This window comes from Patagioenas fasciata, chromosome 5 (genome assembly GCF_037038585.1).
Source record: "Patagioenas fasciata isolate bPatFas1 chromosome 5, bPatFas1.hap1, whole genome shotgun sequence".
NCBI classification, from domain to species: Eukaryota; Metazoa; Chordata; class Aves; order Columbiformes; family Columbidae; genus Patagioenas; species Patagioenas fasciata.
The window spans coordinates 19,570,130-19,592,777 of NC_092524.1; the positions used below are offsets into that span (position 1 = coordinate 19,570,130).

The window sequence follows — 22,648 nt, forward strand, 5'->3', positions numbered from 1 at the left end:
CTCTTGAATTTGGTGGCAGAGCAGGAACTGAAAGCAGTGAGGTACCAGCACTGCCTGGATAGGAAATGACACCTTTGCTGTCACGCTGGATGACAGGCATCTGATTTCAAATTACCTGGTGGACCAGGTGATGATGCAACTTCTTGCCAGCATTCACCTACTTCCTAACATTAGTGGTCTTCCTGAGAGCACCATGCTAAGTGAGAAGGGTAGAGACATTCTTCACCAGCTGCAGCATCCCATCCATCCGCCTGCCAGGGAGTGTCCTGGCAAGCACCAAAACCAGAAGCTTGTACCAACCCCAAGCTCGTGGCTGGGTAGGTCTCAAGTCAGACCCAGGGGCACAAAGACTGCTCTAATAACCCCTTTGTATGGACAACCCTGTCTCTCCTGGAAGGGAATAAAGAAAAGGTGCACCCTCTTCTGGGCACTAATGAAGGTGGGGTTTAACTCTTTGAGCTCTTTTGGTGGTCCATTCTCATCTTCTCCAGAAGGATAATACAGGCAACTGGGAAGAAAAACTCTAGTGCTGCCCCTGGGCTGCAACAAAAGCTGTGCTTCCCAGCCTGTGCTGCCATCTCCTCTGCTGGCATCAGCAGCTGCAGGAGGGAAAAACGGAGCTGTCCTTCTGCGTCTGGTTCAGTTGCAACCTATTGAAACATTAATTAGTCTTCATGCCATTGAAGATACGGGGAGAAAGTGGGTTACTTCAACCTGAAATTATTATGTGATGCAGCTTGAGTGATGGCAGGGTAATCTTTGGTGAGGGGAAGAGCCAGCAGGAGTTTGTGAAAAGGAGGTTCAGGACCAGGGCCTCTGCTTGCTGTTGAGAGGCAATTTTAGGAAGGCAAGAACAGGGCTGTTCCCGGGGAACCCGTCCAGGCTGTATGAGCATCCAGCTCGTGCAGGACCAGGCCATGCCCTAGTCCCTGCCAAGGGGGTTAACCCCTGGGTGAGGTAGCAGGTAGGCAGTAACATGCTCCAGCATCACTCCCCATCCAGGAGGAAACGGGCTTGCCTGAGGAATGGAGAAACTGTTTGCAAACTCCAGCATCTCCATCCACAATTTAGCACAGTTTGTGGCCTCATTTTTGGATGTATCCTTCAATAGCAACTGCTTCCTTGCTGTGCTCTAAACCCAAGCAGGTGGCTACGTGATCAGAGGTAAGGTTAAAGCCACGTCTATCATCATCAGGCTTTGTGAGGTGTTTGCATCAGGACTAAGCCAGGTATGATCATGTACAGAGTGTGGCTCTGTGGGCTGCTGAAGAGCTGCCCTTGGAGGAAAAAAGCCATAACAACCCCAAATTGCTTTTCTCCCTCTAGCAGACACCATGTGTACAACAGCAGAGGTTGCGTGTGTACAACAGCAGAGGTTGCGTAGTAACGGCAGCAGGAAGGCGTCAGCTCTGCCCTCCTTGCTCTCCGCAGAGTGCCGAGAAGAGTGAGGTATGTATCAGCAGCAAAACTGGGCTCTTAAACTCCCTAAACATGCCCTTCTGCTTACCAGGGAAGAGCATGTAGCAATTTTAAAGCAGTGCGTTGCAGAGGCTGCTTTATAGGAAACGGCTGCTGAACTGTTGTGTGAGCCAGGGGGATGGAGTGTTTGTAGGAAGAAGAAACTGGGGGAGACATTAAGATTTTGGAAGGGAGGCGACTCAGTATGTTGCCTAGAAAGCTCTCAGTGTTTCAAAACCTTTCTTTGCTCTGTCTTGTGAAAATCTGAACTTTAACTGAGGCTAAAAGTACTGGGAAACAATACGGAGACAGGGAGTAGCTGGCATCCGGAGGAGGAAGCAGGCTGAGCGATGACGAATGGCTTCCAGCCCCAGTCAGGCGCTGGCACCCTCCCTCCCACCATGGGATGGGTGTGTGGCCAAGCTGCTGGTCACTGGGATCGGGTGGGTGCAGTGGCATGGGGAAAGTCCAGGGAGGGCAATGGTCATCGCTGTAGCAAACTCTGACATGCCCATCCTCCATTGCTCTCATGGCTTCATTTCAAACTGCTTAGAGGAGAGGCTTTTGTGTCAGCGAGGTGCAGCTTATCTGCTCATCAATGTACTCGCTGCACTAATGAGCGAGACAGAGTACAAGAAATGTGTCACAGAGAGGACTGGTGAAAGGGATGAAGGGGGAGACATCCCAGGCTCTCCAAGCTGGCCCCCATATGCAGTCGTCTAGAAGGATCCACTGAGGAATGGGTATTCTTGTTGTCATTCCCAGTTCCCAGTTCTTTAAGGGAGGGTCCTCTCTCCCCTGGCCAAGATACCCTCATGTTGCCTCTTCCCCTGGGTGACCTGCATGCATCCCCATTGCGCTCTGTCGCAGCACGGGGCAGAGGCTGCCTTTCCAGCCTGGTTGGGATACCTTCCCATTTAATCTTTGATCCTCCCATCCCTTTTGCATCCCCATACTACAGGGATTTCCCCCTCTCTTGTCTTGTTTCCCACACATCCCAGTGCATCTGCTCTGGGAGGAGATGGGGTGGATGGGAAAAAGGGGCAACAGGGGAGGGAGGAAAAGGGAAATGGAGGAAAAAGAGGAGGAAAGGGTGGGGTAGGACATGAGAAATGGGGAAAGAGAAGGGGAAAAGGAATGAAAAGAGGGAAGGGGGAAGAAGAGAGAAGGAGAGAAAACAGGTAAGTGGGGAGACCACAGGAAAAAGAAACGGAAATGGGAAGGAGGGAGGGAGGGAGGGAGGGAGGGAGGGAGGGAGGGAGGGAGGGAGGGAGGGAGGGAGGAAGGAAGGAAGGAAGGAAGGAAGGAAGGAAGGAAGGAAGGAAGGAAGGAAGGAAGGAAGGAAGGAAGGAAGGAAGGAAGGAAGGAAGGAAGGAAGGAAGGAGAAGTCAAGAAAAAAGTTGAAAGGGAAAGGTAGTAAGAGGGAAAGAGAGGGGAAAGGGGCAGAAGTGGCAGAGAGGGCAGGAGGAAAAGGGACAGAGGGGGAAAGGGAGAGAAAAGAGGAAAAAAAAGGAGAGAAAGAGGAAGACGGGAAAGAAAGGGGGGAAAACGAAAAATGATGGCGAGAAGGTGACGACCCCGCCCCGCTTCGCTCCGCCCCCCTCGGCTCCGTGCCCGCCCCGCTGGGAGGAGCCAGGAAGGAGCCGGGCGGGCAGCGGCGGCTGTGCGGGCGGAGCGGCGGAAGGGGCGGGGTCTGGGCGAAGGGAAAGCTGTGCGAGTTCCGGTGTGAAGCGTTAACTGTGGTGCAGGAAAGCGTGTGCGGAAGCCTTGTGAGGAAAGAGGGCGGCTGTCCGCAGCGGTGATCGAGTAAGGAGAGCAGCAGTGGCGGGTGTGCGCACGGGGGTAGGACCGCGCCGTGCTCGGAGAAACGCTACCCCGAAGTACGGTTCTCCCTCAGCTTGCAGGAAGGTGCAGAGCTTGGTGGAGGGGGAGCTCTGACAAATACAGTAAGCAAACTCGGAACGTGTTTCCTAAATTATGTAATTCGTTTTCATTGAGCTGTTCGTTCAATTTTTTCCTCTGGTTTGAGTCGTCACTGATTTGCAACACCACGAAATTCAAACCCATTTACGCGTGTGGCTGTGATGCGAACCCACTGAGGCCGTGGTCGTGACTTCTAGCAGCGCTTTGCTTTGTAGTTGAAAGGAGAGAGGCCGAGGATGTACCTGAAGTCTGCTAGCGCCACGTTCTGTGTTCTGCTTACCTTCGTATGCTTTAACAGAATATACTCGTTGCCTCCCTCCTCTTGTGTTGGGTCCTCTTCCCACGTGGATGAGGGATTTGTTGTGGGTGAAACCTGATTTGTGCTCTGATACCTCTCTGAAAAGCCTGGTGTGGGATACCCCCGATTTTATGGTACCAGGGAAAGACAGTGATAAATTGCAGTCAGTAATGCCTGGTGTTTTTTCTTTACTGTTCACATTCCAATGTGATAGCTCAGGATTTTTTTTTTTTAAATACCCTTTAATCTGAGTCATATTAACAAAGCCAAGAAACCAAGACTGCGTATTGTCATCTGCTGGAGTGCTGCCTTTAATACTATTTATTCCTTGTAAACTCAGCCTAGAGCTTAGCTATTGGCCTTGTCATATTCTTGTGCGTGTTTATTTGGAGCTGTTCTGGAAGGTGCTATGTTTACATCAGTTTAGACATGCAGTTTGACTGCAGAGCAAAAAACAAAAGTTGTGCTTACCAGCTTCTCTGTACTTGCACTTGCCCAACCAGACTGGTCTTTCAAAGCTTGGATATCAAATTATGGAGGAATGCTTCTCCCATCTGCCTAGGTTCCACCTCTCACACAGAAATGTGTGGCCAGCAGGATTTTTAGTCTGAGCCCAAGCAATTCTCATGTTCATCTTCCTCATTCACTCAAAAATACCCTGATGTTAAATATAGCTCAAGGTCCCACAATCAATCAGGTGTGCCACACGGGTAGCACTCAGCAACTGTGTGGCTCAGTAGTTTGACACTGAGACAGCAGAACCAGTGCCTCTAAAAAGCTCACTCTGGTTAAGCTCCTTCGGAGAGGGAACATGAGCATCTTACTCTTGTGCAAGGAGCCTTCAGATAACAAGCTATTGCTGTATCTTTCCAGGATCCATGTGTGTTTTGCCTCTTGGAGGAGGGCCTTGAAAAAACTGCTCTTATGCTGCTGGCTTGTACTGGTGCTTGCAGCAGGCTGGTGTTGGAAAAACATGATCTGTCTTCTGCACAGTGTAGCTTGCTGCTGGGAACTGGGGGAGTTGAAGAAGATTGTTGCTTCTCAGTCAAAAAAAAAAGTTTGATGATTTTTTGTTTGTTTGTTTGTTTGTTTTGTTTTGTTTCAGATCTTATCTCAACTCTCAAAATGGAGCTAGACATCCAGTGTGAGGAGATTAACCCATCTAGATGGGCTGAACTTCTGTCCACAATGAAATCTTGCAAAACCATCAGGTAGTAACTGTGTATCATCTCTTCCAAGTATGAACTATTGCATTTATCTCCTGTGTGTTTTAGTGGCACAACTGTTGACCTGTGACTGAGAAACTACACAGTAACAGGAATGATTCTACCTATTTTTATCCAGAAAGTTAATTTAAAGGGGAGGTGGGAAAAAAATCCTCTTGCAAAGTTTTTTCAACTACAGATAAGCATCCTTTGGTATGAAGTAATGCTGCATCCTTCAGCACGAAGTGATACTGCCCTTGTTCTATAGTGTGCAATAGAACTCAGCTAGGTAACATTTGAACACTGTTTTGGTAATACTGTCTTTTTCTTTCGCCCTCAAGAGAATGTACTGATTAAGTTGCATGCTTTCTGGGCTGCAGGTCAGATGCTGTCAAGTAACTGTCACTTAATAGTCATGCACAAGCCACATGCCATCAGTTGACCTTCAAATGTACCTGCCTTGTAAACCAGTGTGACGGAACCATCTCCTTGAGTGTAAGCTGTAGGACAAAGTTCAGAAGAGTTGCTCCCCTAGTCTTCCTCCTCTGCTGATTAGGAATTCACATCCCATTGTCTTGCTTAGGCTGGAGATGGTGGGCCACATCAAGCCAGCAATTGCTTGGAGAACACGAGGCAGACTGAAAGTGGCTTGGTTTTGTTTTAGAAAGAAGCTTTTTGCTGGCAAGGTTCATGGGGCAGTGGGATGGTTGTCTCCTGGGCAGAGGCTGGGCTGCTCAAAACATAGTGGATGAGAGCTGCTGTGGCAGTGATTGTCAGTCAGTGTTGAACACAATCCCCTTGGGAGCCAAATCTTTCTAGAAGGAGAGGAGGAGAAGCCTCCTAGAGCCTCAGTTTTCATAGTGTTGTCTAAGGAGAAATGACCAGGCAACTTTTGGCAGCCTTGGCTGTGCCTGGGGCTGTAGGGTTCTTCATGGCACCTTGTTTTTTCTGCCTCTCTGCCTGTGCTGGGCTGAAAATCCTTTCCGTGGCTCTCCTTCCAATTCAATTTCCCCCATCAGTTTAGCAACAACTAGAAAAATGTTGGTGTCCAGTGGGAGAAGCCACTACCACACTGCAAACTCACAGTTTGTGTACTGAGAATCACACTGGAGAGAGATGGTACAGACTGGCATGACTTACCTGCGTGGGACCGAACTGCTGATAGGTGTCTGCGGGGCCAACAGAATACCCAGCTTAGTGGGTCTCAGTGCAGAACCAGTCTCACAGCCTGTAAGCTGGCCTCTGGTTAGATGTGGCTTCAGATACCACATAGTTTGTTGCTACCAGTGTTTAAATGAAGGTGCATCCTCCAGCTGAAGCCCTGCCAAGGCGGGGTGACTTGAGTCCTGTGCCCTCTTCTGTGCAGCATGGAGGAGGTCTGTGGCTTGGGGAACTGCTGTCCAGCCCTTCCTGTACTGCAGCCTTGCAGAGAGAGCATGTCTTGGTTTTGGCCATGTGTCACACAACAGGCCATGCACATACTTATGGAGGCATCCCAGGGAGTTAATTGCCCACTTTGCTTTCATGGGGAGTGTTCCAGCTAGGGAGATCAGAGTAACCCTGAGGATTAAAGTGCTTCTTCACTCCTCCTGTTTCAGGCTGGATGACTGCAATCTCTCCAGCAGTAACTGTGAGGATCTCTCCTCCATCATCAATATGAATCCATCCCTCACAGAGCTGAAGCTGAACAACAATGAACTGGGAGATGCAGGCATGGAATACCTGTGTAAAGGGTTGCTGATGCCAAGCTGTAGCCTGCAGAAGTTATGGTAAAGCCCTGTTGGTTGTCTTGCTCTAACATGCTTGGAGACTGCTGCAGGTTAAGTCATGAGGCAAACTAGTATGCAATGGTAGTAAGCACCATACTTGATGCATGTCAGCAATTATCTAGGTCAGGTGGTTGGAAACCCCTGGAAGTTTTAACCTAAGTGTTATATTTATTGGAAGGCTCCGCATCATCAGTCTGTCTTCCTTTTTCTTCCAGCACAGAGAGAAGGACAGGTAGGGTTTTCCCAGCCAAATAAAGGCTTTCTGGAGACTTTCTTTAGAAGAGATAGCAAATCTTCCTGTGGCCTAGGCAACTGGTTTAAACAAAACGATGACCACAAAGGGCCCTACTCTGCCATTAACACATACCTAACATTTTCACAAATGCATTTTCCAGGCAGTTCTTCTGCCACTTTTGAGCACAGCATTTAGTGTCTGGACCAGTTTGCTTGCTCCTTTCTCCAGGAGCCAAGCAAAAGGGTGTTCTCATGAGCCTTGGTGTTTCAAGAGCTGTCAGTCTTTCTGCACTCAACCAGACTGGCTCAAGCCTTGTCTTCTCAGTTGGGCAGTTCATCTTGGTTGAAGACAGTATGTTTTGCAGAGGCACCAGCACCACATTACAGCAGTAGGGGGTTTCCCTCAGCAACCATGGTGCAGGAGTTTTAGTCAAAGCCAGTGGCTGCTCCCTGTGCTCCTCAGTGACCTTCAAAGAGCTGCTACCTTCTCTGCCTAGTATCTCTTCTGCAGGATACTGGAGTCCTTTAGCTCCTCAGGTGGGTCTAGTATCTTCATGATGCTACATTGCAGAAGTAATTTGTCTTTTAGATTGAATATGCTTCAAAGACTCTCTGCACTGTGCGATGAGGATTCACTGACAAATAGAGGGAAAGTTGACTGTGAAGCTAATCACACTGTGATACTCTGTAGTAGAAGGCTAAGAAACAAGTAGTTTTTCAGAGTTTGTTGTAAACTTCAAACTTCTCCAGAAGGAACAGTCTGCATTAGGCTGTTTCAGTTCTGTAGAAACATAATTGTCCATTTTTGAGGTTCTAGTAAGGTGCCTTAAGGAATAAAAGAGCAACCAAACCCAAGTCAAACTTAGTACCACCATGCACAACACCTCTCCATTGTCAGAAAGTCTTGTCCAATAACTCTCCACACCCCATAGCAATACTAGCATGGTTCCTACACTACTTCTCCCAGGCTGAGTGCTGAAGGTTCAGCTGTGTAGATCCTTCTTGTAGTATACCATTAATCCAGGGATTTAAGCCAAGTTGGATGAGATTTTTACTTTTAGCTACTCTGGATCACACTTCCAGAGGGGGCAAGAAATCATAAGATGCCATTGCTTTATCTCTGGGAGAAGCCTCATGATGATTAAAACACTTCTATAAAGCAGTTGCAATGTTGCTTAATGTAGGGTGGATCATTCTTCTGCTAGAGGTACTATATGAGTGTTTACACTCAAGGAAGCATGGGAGCTATTGTTCATGCTGCAGATATAATTCTGGCTGATAAAATATTTTGGTACACCTGTAAAATAGCAGTACTAACCTGGACATATGGCTTTCTAGAGGGTTACGCACTTGTCAGTGCTATGGTGTCCTTTCCAAGCTCAAACCTCAGCAGATACAACTCTCTGAGAGGAACCTCTGTGATTTTGGTTTGTGCATTTCCCTCACCCTGGTTGCCTCTCTCTGTCAGGCTGCAAAACTGCAATCTGACGAGTGCCAGCTGTGAGACTCTCTGCTCCGTCCTCAGTGCACAGCCATCCCTGACAGAGCTGCATGTAGGTGATAACAAACTGGGAACCGGTGGAGTGAAGGTGCTATGTCAAGGGATGATGAACCCCAACTGTAAGCTGCAGAAGCTGCAGTAAGTAGACACTGGGCTTATTTGATTATCAGAAAGGTCATGCTTGCCTTTTTCTGAGACAAACAGGAGTTTTGTTGCCAGATGTGGATTTCTTCCTGTTTTATCTGAAATTGTGTCATGCCTATTCATGTTGGTATGTCTTGCGTGTTTGTAAGATCTGGCATCTGTTCCTGTAGGTTTTGTTTAGCCCTCCTGGCAGTGGTGGCTGTTAATGCAGAACCTCTCAGATGCCCAGGAAAAGTCTGATTCTGTTGCACTTGATCCTTGTTTTACAGCTGAGTGTGACCTGGGTTGATTCACAGCCCCCAGCTCCTCCCAGGAAGCCTCAGTGGTGAGGCTGCGTAATGTGCTGCAATGCAGAACTCGGTCATGTGTTCCAAGGCATTGGTTTAATGGAGGTCTAGTGTAAAAATGTGGAGAGTAATTAGTCTTGCTTGGGGTCCCCTGAGGTCTAGTTTAAAAATTAACACTTCCTGAAATGAGCAGGGAGATGCGATTAAAAAATGTTGAGGTTATCTCTACTTTCATGCTTTGTGTGGTCTAAACTCTTGTTGGGATGTTTTCTGCCTTGGCATACACACACTTTACCCAGATGATATCTTTTGGGTGGCAGGACATGGTAAAGATAGTTGTTTTTCTGCTGGACTTCTTTTCTTCTTACAGGTTGGAGTATTGCGAACTCACAGGTGATATTGTGGAAGCTCTCAATGTTGCTCTGCAAAGCAAGCCCACCCTGAAGGAGCTCAGCCTGAGTAACAACACACTAGGAGATACAGCTGTAAAGCAGCTGTGTCGGGGACTGGTGGAGGCAAGCTGCAACCTAGAGTTACTACAGTAAGGAAGAGCTGGTTATTTCTAACTGCAGCTAGTCCTGCTGCTAGTCATACCATCCATGTGACAGAAGAATTCTTGTCAGGAATGCCTGAAATTTACACCAAATTTTTTGCTGGCTTGGATTGCTGTAACTGGAAACTACAAGCAAGTGTCTGGGGCTTTCAGTTTTGGGGGGGGTTTGATTTTTTTTTTTCTTTTTTTTTTAATTGTGCAATTCTGAGCTCACTGTAATGCCATTTGGTACAGTGTGACCATGCACCCCAGGTTAAGCCTGCAATTACAAGGGGTGACTGCTCACTGGTATTTCAGAGCAGAGGAACAGTTACCCCATGGCAGCTATTTGAGTGTATTTATTCAGATTCCTTTTTTGCTTCAAAACAGAGATGCTGGATTTGGCCCCTGAAAGGGTCAAAGGGAGAATAATGATTAATTTTATCTTGTCCCTGTGCTTCAGGAGGGCTTGTCTGCCAGGGACTCACTGTGTGATACAGCCAGAAGTTCTTAAAAAGAACAGTCAATATAAATGAGGAGTTTGGCAAAAATGATCCTTGCATTAATGAATGTGAATGGGCGGGGATTGGACTAGATGATCTTCTGAGGTCCCTTCCAATCCCAAACATACCGTGATACTGTGTAAAAGTGCCCAACAGCCTTGTGGAGTGCAGGAGTGGTGTGTTGCCTCAGCCTGAGCCCATCTAGGATACCTGTATCATCTCTGAGCGTTGTAGAGTCTAGCAATGCCCAACTGAGCTGCACTGGTTTGCAGCAAGGAACCAACCCATAGCCACTTCTCGGTCTGAACTGTTGGGCGTTGGGGTGTATCTAATGCAGCAGGTCTGGAGTAGCAACTCCAACTGTGTTTTTTTTCTGCAGCCTGGAGAACTGTGGCATAACCAGTGATAGCTGTTGGGAGATTAGTGCTGTTCTCAGTAGCAAGTCATCACTGGTAGATCTCTCCGTGGGAGATAACAAGATTGGGGACTCTGGTCTAGCTCTGCTGTGCCAAGGACTGATGCATCCTAACTGCAAAATCCAGAAGCTATGGTAAGGGTAGGCAGATGTTAAATCCCTCTTGCTGCCTCCAAGCTATCTACATTGTGGTGCTGGTTTGCTCCTAAGCAGAAAGTTTCTCAGTTACATACCCTAGTGAAACAAGGATGTCTCTACTGCAAATTAGTTACTTCTCAAAACAAGCAGGACCACACTGAAATCACTTGGATCAGATTCTGGGGAGAGGGTGAATGGAAATTAGTGATGGTGTTGTCTTGGCTTCCTGTTGAGTTATCTGTCTACAGTTGCATGTCTGTATATCTTTTTTGTGTTACAAACAGAGCTTTTGGTGCAACAGATGGAAAGTAAGGAGAAAGCTGTGTAGTATGATGCATGAATGGGTTTTGTGAAGGACAGAAGAAAATGACATGATGTAACCAGAAATCCAGAATACTAGAATAGGACTGTTTTCTAATCTAAGTAATTCTTGGGGGAATATGATATTTTCTTCTTCCCTGCAGGTTATGGGACTGTGATCTCACAAGTGCTAGCTGTAAAGATCTCTCCAGACTCATCAGTACAAAAGAGACCCTCACAGAGATCAGTCTGATAGACAACAACCTGAGAGACTCGGGGATGGAAATGCTGTGTCAGGCACTCAAGGATCCCAAATCTAAACTCCAGGAGCTATGGTGAGCTGCTGTCAAGTTTCACATACCCACTGCCACCTTTGGAGACCTCACTGAAGAAAGATATAGGTGAAGAAATACCCACCAGATAGAACCTCAGTTGTTATGGTTCCAGGAACAACTTGTGCCAGTTCTTACCCAAAAGATTTAGACGTACAGAGCTAAAGGGATTTGTATTTCTAAACTTGTAGACACTTTGAAGATTTGCCCCATAGTCATCCTGTTAAAAGCAACAGGAGACTGAGCATCACTTGCAGAGCTACTAGCTAAAATATTTCATCATGCAACAAATGGCAGCTAAGAGACTTTAGAAGTTGAAATGCCTCATGTAGTAGCAAAATGAGTGCTGTGCTCAGATCTCAGGTTCTCTGCTGGATCCAAGATTTCTCATTGATGAGCCAAAAGAGGGCTCTAATGACATAAAATGTTCTCAGCATCCTCTCTGCTGACAGAGTTACCTTTTAGGTTGGGATGGTCTGTTATCACATGACTGGGAGAGGAAAATTGTTCTTTCACATAGAAATTGAAGGAGCAGCACTTGAACTTTCCTATGTTGCAAGTTCAGCTCCTTCCCCCAGCTGAAGGGGGAGTTCATGAGGTGCCTCAGGAGTGTACTGTGGAGCCAAGAGTGACTGTGATGTCTTTGTGTGCTTTATGGGCAGGTGCCTTTCCCAGGTGCACACTGTGAGACAGAAGTCCCAAACATAGAGTGAGAGAGGTGCTGCTTAGAAAGGGTCAAGCAGATAGGAGGTTGAGAGGAGTACAGTGATTGTGGAAGAGCTTTGGTTCCTCTGTTCCCACTCTCCAGGCTTATGTGAAGAAGTGAACAGTGCCTCTATATCCCCCATCCAGATCTCATATCACCTTTTGCCTTGCAGGATTAGGGAGTGTGGGCTCACAACTGCTTGCTGCAAGGCCATCAGCTCTGCTCTCAGTGTGAACAAGCACTTGAAAGTACTGCACATGGGTGAGAACAAGTTGGGAGATGCAGGTGTTGAACTGATGTGTGAAGGGCTGCTGCACCCCAACTGCAACATTCAGTCCCTATGGTAAGGTGCACCCTTAGAAGTTGTCTTCTCTCTTGATGTGGTTACTCTTCTAAGAATGGTGTGCAGAGAGAGGATGATAACAACAGTTGGTAGCATGGTATTTTTTTGCTCACGTGAAACAATTCACACTGTGAACTAGTGTTTAACTAGTCCAATAGCAAGTAAATGGAAGCCACAGGTTTTTCCATGTATCCTGTCACTCATGGTGTCTTGCAAGTACAGGCTATCACCCATGTGATGGTGAATGCAGTAGCCATCCAGAGGTGCTCTCCCAGGTGCAGAATTGAAAGTTCACAGTGCAGCGTATGTTCAGAATCTAAAGCAGAGTGTAGGGAGGCTGGAGGGATCTTGCTTTTTCCCTGTGAGCTGTTCACTGTAGAGTGTTATGTTCCTTTTTCTGAATTCACCTCTGGGGCATCTCTCAGGTGGGATGCTGAGGTGGAGGAACTACTGGTTGAGGTCTGGCATGTTAATTCCCACGCCTGCCAGTCACAGGGCAAGTCTTCCTTGGCTTCACCAGTTGCCTCTTGCTTTCCATAGTCTCTATGGGCGCCAGTGCAAGTGCTGGTCTAAACTCACCAGGAGGAGCAGGAGACCAACTGGAGCATCACTCCAGCCCTGTGGTGCAACTTGCCTTCACCATCTGCCTCTTTACTTCCCAGGCAGGCACTGAGCCATGGACTGGTGTGGCTGTGGCCTGCATGATGCTCAGGGCACTGTGCTTGTCTGCTTGTTTCCACGCCATTTGACAGAAGCCTAAGCTGTGCTCCAATGCCCGAGACTCACAGTGAGTTATGCAGATGAGTTGTGTGAGACATCAGTAAGACTTTAAGTCTCTGTCCAGAAGTATGTGTTTGCTGACCAGTTAAAGCTACTTGGTTCTCAGCTGAGAAGTCTCAGTTGCAAGTTGGTTGCAAGTCTCAAGTAATAAACTTTAGAGATTATTTATGATCAGTTTAAACCAAAGATAAGATTATGCATGGTGTTGAAGTTGTGAGTCTCCTTTTAGGGTTCATTATCCCCCTGTAGACACACAGAGTTAAACTTTAGGGAGGACTTCTAGGTGTTTCAGCAGTCACCGTGAGGACAGCTGTCTCTGTAGGAAGACCATGGACCAGCCCCTGCTGATGTGTCAGAGATACCAGCCTAATGGGGATCTCTGGTCTGTACTACAGATGTCCATGCCTGCTGCTTGAGTGTGGGCTGGTGGGCTGCTCTCTGAAGCCATCACTTGCTGAACAGGCCTCTCCGTCCTCTCTCTGTAGGCTGGGTAACTGCGATCTCACAGCAGCCTGCTGTGCAACCCTTGGCACTGTCATGGCTACCAAACAGTGCCTTACTGAGCTGGACCTGAGCTACAACTCTCTGGAAGATGAAGGTGTCAGGAAGATTTGTGAAGCCTTGAGGAATCCCAGCTGCAATGTGCAGCAGTTAATGTGAGATGTTTGTGGTCCTGGTTTGCATTTCCCCATGGCAGGTGGTGAGGTCCAGCAAGCTGGGGCACTGCAGGGAGCAGGGCGTGAGCACCAGCTCTCTGGGAATTGCACCTGAGGGCAACTGGTAACCCAGGGGCTGTCAAATACTATCTGCATGTTGCAAAAGACTCCTTGTCCTTTCCAGGTGATGTGAACATAGTGGTCTGCTGTGGTCCATGGCTGCTGAGAACAAAGAGAAAATGGTTCTGGGGAGACAGTAATAGGGTCTTGTGTTGTCAGGCATGTTTCTGGTTATTGGGCCAGACTCTGGAACCTAGATGGGGCCTGTCCTGTTGTACAAATGGCCAGTATGGGAAGATAGTATCTCTTTCCCCTTTCCTTTATGGGAGGATGCTCACTGAACATGCTTGCCTTTTTGTTTGGGTGTAGTTTGTACGATATCTTCTGGAGCTCTGAAGTGGATGATGAACTGAGGGCCCTGGAAGAGTCCAAGCCTGAGGTGAAGATCATTTCATGAGTGGTGGCTGCCTTCAGAGCAACGTCAAAGCAACGTCCTATTCTTGAACTGAACTTTTTCATATATAAAGCTAATTAACTTAATAGAGAATTTGTTTGTACCAAAAATGTTTGTGGATTCCCTGAGTGGATGTCTGGGGAGTTGATCAACCTTCTGTGCGTCTCTGGATGTACGAACTTGAGGCTAATGAAACTGTACACTTTCACTACATCATTACTAGCCTTGAAATAATTACTGGGCATCTTCTAGTAGAGGGTCTCTGCTCTTTGGGAGGTCTTTAATCCTATAATCCTATCTGATGCATTAGTCAAGCTTTCAAGAGAACTCTTTTCAAAGGCAGGAGGAGAACTACATACTATATTAATTCTGGGTGGTGTTTTTGCCAGATATCTGAGGAAGGCTCTCTAAAAAACCTATTTTTTTTTAATCTAAAATGGAGTTCTTCCTGCCTTTCCCTAGAAGAGTTCTTGGCAAAGGAGTGGTGGCCAAGGCACTAGAGGAAAAAAAAAAAATGAACAGCTGTTCAGCTGCATAACTTCAGAAATGGTGTCCCTTGAAAAGTGACTTTCATATGAACAAAAGATACTGTATGCATTTCTGCTAGTATGGGAAATTATTAAATGGTTTAATACATTTGCTCTAGCTAGAATGGTTCTACAGGAACTTTTAATAAAGTCTATGTGCAAATACATGCTTCATTTTTCTACTTATAAAAATAAGATCTATCTGTATATTTCTCCTTTAAGACCAAACCATTACTTCTGAACTGCACTACTACTGATGCCTTGTTTTACATGTTTGCTTTTGGTAAGTTCATAGCTGAAACATGTCAGGAGAAGATCTTAGTCAAGGCATTAGGTGGACAGCCAACCTAGAAGACATTGCCATGGTTTCAGGAGAAACTGACAGGCTTTTCTTGCCCAGTCAGAGTTTTAATAAACTTTGCTCCAAGGGAAAATGCAGTTGTTGCACCTATGTAGTGGCAGAGCCCCCACGTGGGGGGATGGAGTTGTTGCCAGCCTGGCTGGAAGGTGAAGCCAGAGGCAAAAGGAACCCTATAAGAAGGTAACAACCAATGAGCAATTGCCAACACGCGCGTGCAGAGTGTGAACAGTGCATGCAACCTATCGTGTTACTGTAACCAATCACATTGTTGCAAGACGCGTGGGCAGGGCAGCTTTTGGTATAAAGCTAGCTTGGTTGGAAAATAAAGTTGAACTCTGTGAACATCATATTGGTGTGTCAGGTTCCATCTCTCACATGGAAAGCAACACACCTAAACCAAAAAAAGAACAAATATAGCTTTAAAAATGTAGAAGACAAACCTGGTATTGCCCTGGGGTGGCCTTGCAGGAGGAATGCTGAAAAAAATATTTCTGTTCCTGGAGAAGACACGTGGTATTTTGTTCACTTGTGAATCCTGCCTGTGAGGCGTGGAAATGACCTTAAAACCCTTGGGGTTGTAAGGAAGGTATGTATTTTATGATGTTGGACACACACAGGGAATAGCTTCACCCAAGATGCGTGTGTATTTTACAGTAGTTGTAGCTTGGTTAAATACAGTAAAGGGTTACATATTCATGAAAGTTTTTAGGAACGCCTATACATATTCATAACCTGTCCCCGAGAAGGCAGTTCTTATTACAATGAGCTCAGGAGACCATTTCCATAGTCTCCACCTTCAGCTCCTCCTGATTGCAGCTGCGCAGTGATCATGAACCCGGGTCCTCTTTCTCTATACTGGTCACCTTTGGTCCAGTGTGATGAGTTGGTTAGGTCTCAGGCTGCTGAGTTGGTTAAAACTGGTGTATCTCCTGTCCTGTGCCTAAGTTTCTGTTATCTGGTTCACCCAAGGATTATTAGCTTTGCAAGGTGTCAGCAGACTCCTGTTTCTCATACAATAAGTTACACAAAGCTAAGCAAGGCTATGTGGGTTAAAGGGTTAGCTCTCTGTTGGCTCTTTAATGATGTGGGGTAGGGTTAGTTCTTTAAGTGTCAATTAGTTAATTGTTAGTTAATTAATAGTTAATTCCCTGTATCACTTGGGCACCCAAGTTAAAATTGTCATCCAGGCTTTGGCTGGTGATGCTCACACCTTCATTCCGTAGAGACTGTAACTGGTTTTTCTTTGACTTGAGGAAAGCTTTGACCTGAGCATAGTTTCTACAGTAGCCTTCTCAAATGTTGCCTGAGAAGTAGCTTACTTGTGTCTTCAGGCAAGTGTGGAGGATAGAATTTGTTTTTTCCTCAACACACATCTCTCAAGGCTGCCCAAAATGCTAAAAACCCACTCTTTTTTGCTTCAAGAGCTATTTGGTCTTCCCTGTTGAGGGCAGAACCTAGTTATCCTGTGAGGCTCTTAAACAGGCTTCTCACATCCATGGTTTCTCCTGGACTTGACATACACAGGCTCATTTCAAGCTGGGGGAGAAAATAGGGCTGAAGAGGGGCAAGAGCACACATGGAGGAGCCACAAAAATCAGGCATATGGCTTGGTGTAAAGACAGCAGTCTAAAATAATTAAGCAAATATTAGAAGTGCATTTCTGAGAGTACCCATTGTGGTGGATATAAGAGGATGTCTGAGAGGGAAGCCGAGGTGCTCCTGGGCTGTTCCTAAAAGGTTGTGGTCAGGCAGGTTGAAGGTGAGATATAGTTTGCAGGCAAATCCTCCCTCAGCCACATCTAGCCAGCCGGATGGGCTGACTGCATCAACCGTTGTCAAACCTGGGCCAAACTAGCTTGCAGCCAGCACCTGCACATCAGCGGGATGTGTTCCCCACACCATCTCCCATGCTGGCTACCCAGGGGGTGGCACTCTCCCCTTGCACTGCAGTGCAGGACACAACTGCTGCTGGTCTTCAGTGCTGCAAAGCCTGGAAAAAATGCCTCTTCCTCCTCTGCTGTGCGCAGAGGAGCAGTGAGATGGGTTTGCCACAGTGGTCCCACTGCAGGCATTCAGCCTCTGACAGCACCTGACTCCTACCTGGGGATGACCCACATGCTTGCCTTGTTTCCCAGGGTGGTTTTACATTCCCTGCAAAAATGCAAACGGGGTTTGGAAAGGTCTCTAGAGCATTAGCCACTTGTCAGCTTCAGCAAGAAAAAACACAGAAACCATATTTTGCCATTTTAATGAGCTGAGAGCACCTCAGGCCAGAACAACCCAGCAGAGCTTTGCAGGTCCACCCAGGATGGGGTGGAACCTGTGTACTCAGGCCATGTGCTGTGCTTTAGGACAATGTGAAGTCTTGTACTTGGCAGTAAAATTCATATATCATTCCTGGGATCCAGGAGCAAGCCACTGTAGCAAGAGACACTCGTGCTCATAACCAAGGCTCAAGCAAGGATTCATATTCCCAAAAGCTCATCTTTTTTTATTTCTCTATTAGTTGGTCCAATTTGCTTCTCTGACAAGCTTTGTCACAACCATGAACCTGGGAGACTTGAAAGACAGAGAAATTTGCTTCTGTGTTTTAGATGTGTGTCTTCACCCTCTTAAGGTAAAAGGAGTGGGCAGCAATTGAGTCACAAACCTTTCATATGGACTAGATATTAGGCTGGCAGTCAAAGCCTTGCTCATGCCAAGTTCACAGCTGGAGCACTCATCAGCTCCTGGGATGTCATTAGTCACATTCTGGTCCTCAGTCAGGGCAAACAGTTGGACCCACTGTACCCAATGGTTTGCAAATACTGACTTTATACCAGCAAGTACTAAATTTCACCTAGAATAATGAAGATTAAAGATAAAACTATGCAACCAAAACAGAAGGTTAAGAAATCCAGTTATTCCTTTCAGTTTTAACCAAACACTAGAAGCCTGAAAAACATACTCCTTGAGATCAAATAGCAGACAACTTTAATCCAGAGAGAACAGGTTTCTGTTTTAGATCTCAGTAGCAGCAACAGTTGTTTGGAGTATGTTAAAACTTCAAGTTTCTGCTAGTAGCTTAGGATTCTGCAATAAACTTAATTTTTCACTCAAACATTACTGGCCTCACAAACAGGTTAAACCCCAACTAAACCTGCTACTTGCTTTTGGAGAGCACCATGTCATGGCTGTCCTTGCATGCCTGACTACTCTCTTGCTACCTGGGCTTTTCAGGAAGGGGCAAGGCCACAGGCCCCAGCTCCAAATAATACAGATGCTAACAGCAATTCAAGTGCTGCAGTTGAATCTGAAGGGGAAATCAAGCCAACTGTGTTTGAACAGTTAACCACAACTCTCCTCTTTCTTTGAAAACTGTGCTAGCCATCTGGGTCACTCCCAATTGTCTACTAAAATAGTCTAAAAGGGAGTTATTTCTTGCCTGAATTCTCCTTTTGTACAGAAAATTATGATTTTTCATTATTATCTCCAACATGTCTCTTCCTTTCTGTGTGATTAGTTTCTCAGTTATCCCTTCCTCCCCAGCACCTCCTTTTCATTTCATCTCTTTTACCGATGGGGAAAACACACACTGACAAGACAAAAAAAAGGCAAAACCAAACAAACACAAACCAAGGGGGAAAGTCCCTCTCCCCTAAGGCAAGAAGAGTTTTGATCTATTTTACCCATTCCCATGCTCACAGCTGTAAATGAACCACAGACATCTTGCATTTCTCATCCTGGGGCACAAGCATCACAGCCCTCTTGTTCCTCATTTCTCCACGCACTCATCAGGCACCAACAAAGAATCACAAAATGTCAGGGATTGGAAGTGACCTCAAAAGATCATCTAGTCCAATCCACTCACCGGAGCAGAAACACCTAGATGAGGTTACAGAGGAACATGTCCAGGCAGGTTTTGAATGTCTCCAGAGAAGGAGACTTCACAATCGCCCTGGGCAGTCTTTTCCAGTGTTCTGTCACCTTCACTGTGAAGAAGTTCCTTCTTATATTTAAGTGGAACCTCCTATGTTCCAGTTTGCACCCACTGCCCCTTGTCTTATCATTGGTTGTCACTGAGAAGAGCCTGGCTCCATCCTTGTGACACCCTTTATATATTTATAAACAATAATGAGGTCTCCCCTCAGTCTCCTCTTCTCCAAGCTGAAGAGACTCAGCTCCCTCAGCCTTTCCTCATAAGGGAGATGCTCCACTCCCTTAATCATCTTTGTTGCTCTGTGCTGGACTCTATCAAACAGTTCCCCGTCCTTCTTGAACTGAGGGGCCCAGAACTGGACACAATATTCCAGATGCAGTCTCGCCAGGGCAGAGTAGAGGGGAAGGAGAACCTCTCTCGACCTACTAACCACTCCCCTTCTAATACACCCCAGGATGCCATTGGCCGCCTTGGCCACAAGAGCTCATGGTCATCCTGCTGTCCACCAGGACCCCCAGGTCCCTTTTCCCTACACTTCTCTCTAATAGGTCATTCTCCAACTTATACTGGTACCTGGGGTTGTTCCTGCCCAGATGCAAGACTCTACACTTGCCCTTGTTATATTTCATTAATTTTTTCCCCACCCAACTCTCCAGCCTGTCCAGGTCCCGCTGGATGGCAGCACAGCCTTCTGGCGTGTCAGCCACTCCTCCCAGCTTGGTGTCATCAGCAAACCTGCTGACAGTGCACTCTATTCCCTCATCCAAGTAACTGATGACTATACTGAATAATACTGGTCTCAGTACTGACTCTTGAGGCACTCCACTAGATACAGGCCTCCAACTGGACTCTGTCCCATTGACCACAACTCTCTGGCTTCTTTCCTTCAGCCGGTTCACAGTCCACCTCACTACCTGATCGTCCAGACCGCACTTTAGCAGCAAGGATGCTGTGGGAGATGGTGTCAAGTGCTTTACTGAAATCAAGACAGACCACATCCACTGCTTTACCATCATCTATCCACCTGGTTATGTCCTGATAAAAGGCTATGAGGTTGATTAAGCATGACTTCCCCTTGGTGAAACCATGTTGACTGTCCCTAATGACCCTCTTATCCCTGATATGCCTTGAGATGGCACCAAGGATAAGTTGTTCCATCACCTTTCCAGGGATGGAGGTGAGGCTGACTGGTCTATAGTTACCTGGGTCCTCCTTCTCGCCCTTTTTGAAGACTGGAGTAACATTTGCTTTCCTCCAGTCCTCAGGTACCTCTCTCGTTTCCCATGACTTAGCAAAGATGATGGAAAGTGGCCCAGCAATGACCTCAGCCAGCTCCCTAAGCACCCGCAGGTGCATCCCATCTTGACCCATGGATTTATGGATGTCCAGATTGCTTAATTGGTCCCTAACCCAGTCCTCATTAACCAAGGCAAACTCCTCCATTGTCCTGCCTTCCTCTGGGGCCTCAGCGGTACATGGCTCCTCAGGACAGCTTCCAGCAGAGTAGACAGACACAAAGAAGGCGTTCAGTAACTCTGCCTTCTCTGTATCTTCTGTCACCAGGGAACCCACCTCATTCATCAGTGGGCCTACATTGCCTCTGGTGTTAGTTTTATCTGCCATGTATTTGAAAAAGCTCTTTCTGTTGTCCTTGACCCCTCTCACCAGGTTTAACTCTAAGGAGGCCTTAGCTTTCCTAGTTGCCTCCCTACATCCTCTGACAACAGCTTTACATTCTTCCCAAGTGGCCAGCCCCTCCTTCCATGATCTATAAACTCTCCTCTTCTTTTGAGCGTCGGAGGAACATGCAGGATGACTCAATATGAGTGATAAAGCATAGTTCGATTTATTAGCTCGAACAGCATATACAGTTCACGATAATTATGCATACCTGCCACCTACTAATTGGCTTAAGCTCTAACAGTCACATTTGCATGGTCTTCCTACTTGCAGTTATTAGCTATGCTTGTTCTACGTTTCTGTGTTCTTGCTTCTCTGAAGCTGTTTATGAGACTCTGCCAAGGTCACAGTGTCCTTGCTGATTTTGCTGAAACAGTCAGTGGTTCTCACTGCGGTCTAGCCTTGCTACTCATGCTAAGGTCTTCAGAACAGGTTCTGCTCGTACAACTGCTCTGCAGACCTATGTCCTTTATTTTTAAGCCATTCCTCAACACTCTTCCACTTCAGTTTTCCCAGTAGTTTCCTGTTCAACCAAGCAGGTCTCCTGGCTCCCTTCCTTGACTTCCTATGTGTTGGGATGCTCTGATCTTGAGCTTGGAAGAAGAAGTCCTTGAATGCTAACCAACTGTCTTGGGCCCCTTTATGTTCAAGCAGCCTTGCTCATGGGATTTCCCCTAATAATTGTTTGAAAAGGCCAAAGTTGGCCCTACTGAAGTCCAGGGTTGTGATTCTGTTTGGTATTTTGTTCCTGCCACATGAGATCCTGAACTCCACCATTTCATGGTCGCTGCAGCCAGATCAGCCCTTAACCTTTACTGCTTCAACCAGACCCTCCTTGTTAGTGAGGATGAGGTCCAGCAGCGCACCTCTCCTTGTTGGCTCATCCACCATTTGCATCAGGAAGTTATCGTCAATTCACTGGAGGAACCTCCTGGACTGTGGATGGCTGGCTGAGTAGTCCTTCCAGCAAACGTCAGGGAAGTTAAAGTCCCCCACAATAACCAGGGCCTGTAATGGCGAGGCTGCTCTCAGCTGCCTGTAGAAGGCCTCGTCAACTTCCTCACCGTGATCTGGTGGCCTGTAATAGACACCCACAACAGTGTCACCCCTGCCAGCCTTGTGGCAGAATGCAAACCCCTCTCTCTCCCCCTCCCTTCCTTTGATATGGAAGGCGTAAACACATCTCGCTCCCTCTCTGCTGCTTGAGGCTAACAGCTTCTTTTGTTTGACCCCAGAGCCCGCTGGCCAGGGTCGTTAAGAGATAGGAGAAGGGAGTGCAGAAGTGCCAAGGAGTCGATGGGCACCCATGGCCAGTGTGGGGGATGCTTGGAAGCTTCAGGGGCACCTCACAGCCAGAGTGGGGGTGCAGAGAAGCTTCTGGAATGCCTACAGTCAGACCTGATCAGGCTATATAAAATGGGATTCTCATCGAGGCTCCGCCCTTTTTGTGTGGACTGCTTGGAGCATGAGCCACATGCTGCAGCCGAGAGCCCTCCCCCTTAGGCAGGATGGCTGCCTAAGGTGATCTCCTGGGACCGAGATTCCTGCTGCACCAAGCCACGTGGGTCAGTGATAAAATTTTCTTTAATTCCTCGCAGGATCGCGAGTGCTTACTCCGTGCTTCAATATAAGCACGTGTATTTTCTTTAATAATTCCTTGCCAGATTCATGCAAGTGTATACTTTTCCCAGACTCAGGGACGGATCTGGCATTGTTTTTGGTGAAGCCACGCATATGCACACTGTGGATCTCTAGTGCTATTAATTGCTGCACCTTTGATAATTACCTCAGCTGATATTTGAACCTGTATTCATGTCACTTTGGAGACGTAAAACCTCATCTTCCACGGGTCAATCTGCTGTACTTTTTTTCACCAAATAAAAGTTTGTTTTGGACCCTGCTGTCCCCTGACTAACTTCAGGGTGCCTCTGTAACAAGCCTGCCCCTTAATTCTCACCCATAGACTCTCAACTCGCTCCTCATCCATGCCTGGACAGTACTCAGTACATGGTAGTTGTGCTCTCATGTAAAGAGCAACTGCATCACCTCGCCTTGCTGGCCTGTCTTTTTTGAGAAGGACATAGCCATCCATGACCACATTGCAGTCACGTGAGCTGTCCCAC

At 46.9% G+C, this 22,648-nt stretch overlaps 1 protein-coding gene across 3 annotated transcripts; it reads left to right on the plus strand.

Moving 5' to 3' along the window:
• The first annotated feature begins 1,374 nt into the window (after positions 1-1,374).
• On the plus strand, positions 1,375-14,730 carry RNH1 (ribonuclease/angiogenin inhibitor 1). Of its 3 annotated transcripts, none has more exons than XM_065839219.2 (10): positions 1,375-1,449; positions 4,785-4,890; positions 6,483-6,653; positions 8,356-8,526; positions 9,190-9,360; positions 10,234-10,404; positions 10,872-11,042; positions 11,918-12,088; positions 13,354-13,524; positions 13,954-14,730. In XM_065839219.2, the coding sequence occupies exons 2-10, from the start codon at positions 4,805-4,807 to the stop codon at positions 14,039-14,041; spliced, it is 1,371 nt and encodes a 456-aa protein (XP_065695291.1). In that variant the 5' UTR covers positions 1,375-1,449; positions 4,785-4,804; the 3' UTR covers positions 14,042-14,730. The 3 variants fall into 3 exon arrangements, with proteins under 3 accessions (XP_065695291.1, XP_065695290.1, XP_065695292.1); XM_065839218.2 differs by lacking the exon at positions 1,375-1,449 and adding an exon at positions 3,145-3,404; XM_065839220.2 differs by lacking the exon at positions 1,375-1,449 and adding an exon at positions 3,146-3,264.
• The last annotated feature ends 7,918 nt before the right edge of the window (positions 14,731-22,648 follow it).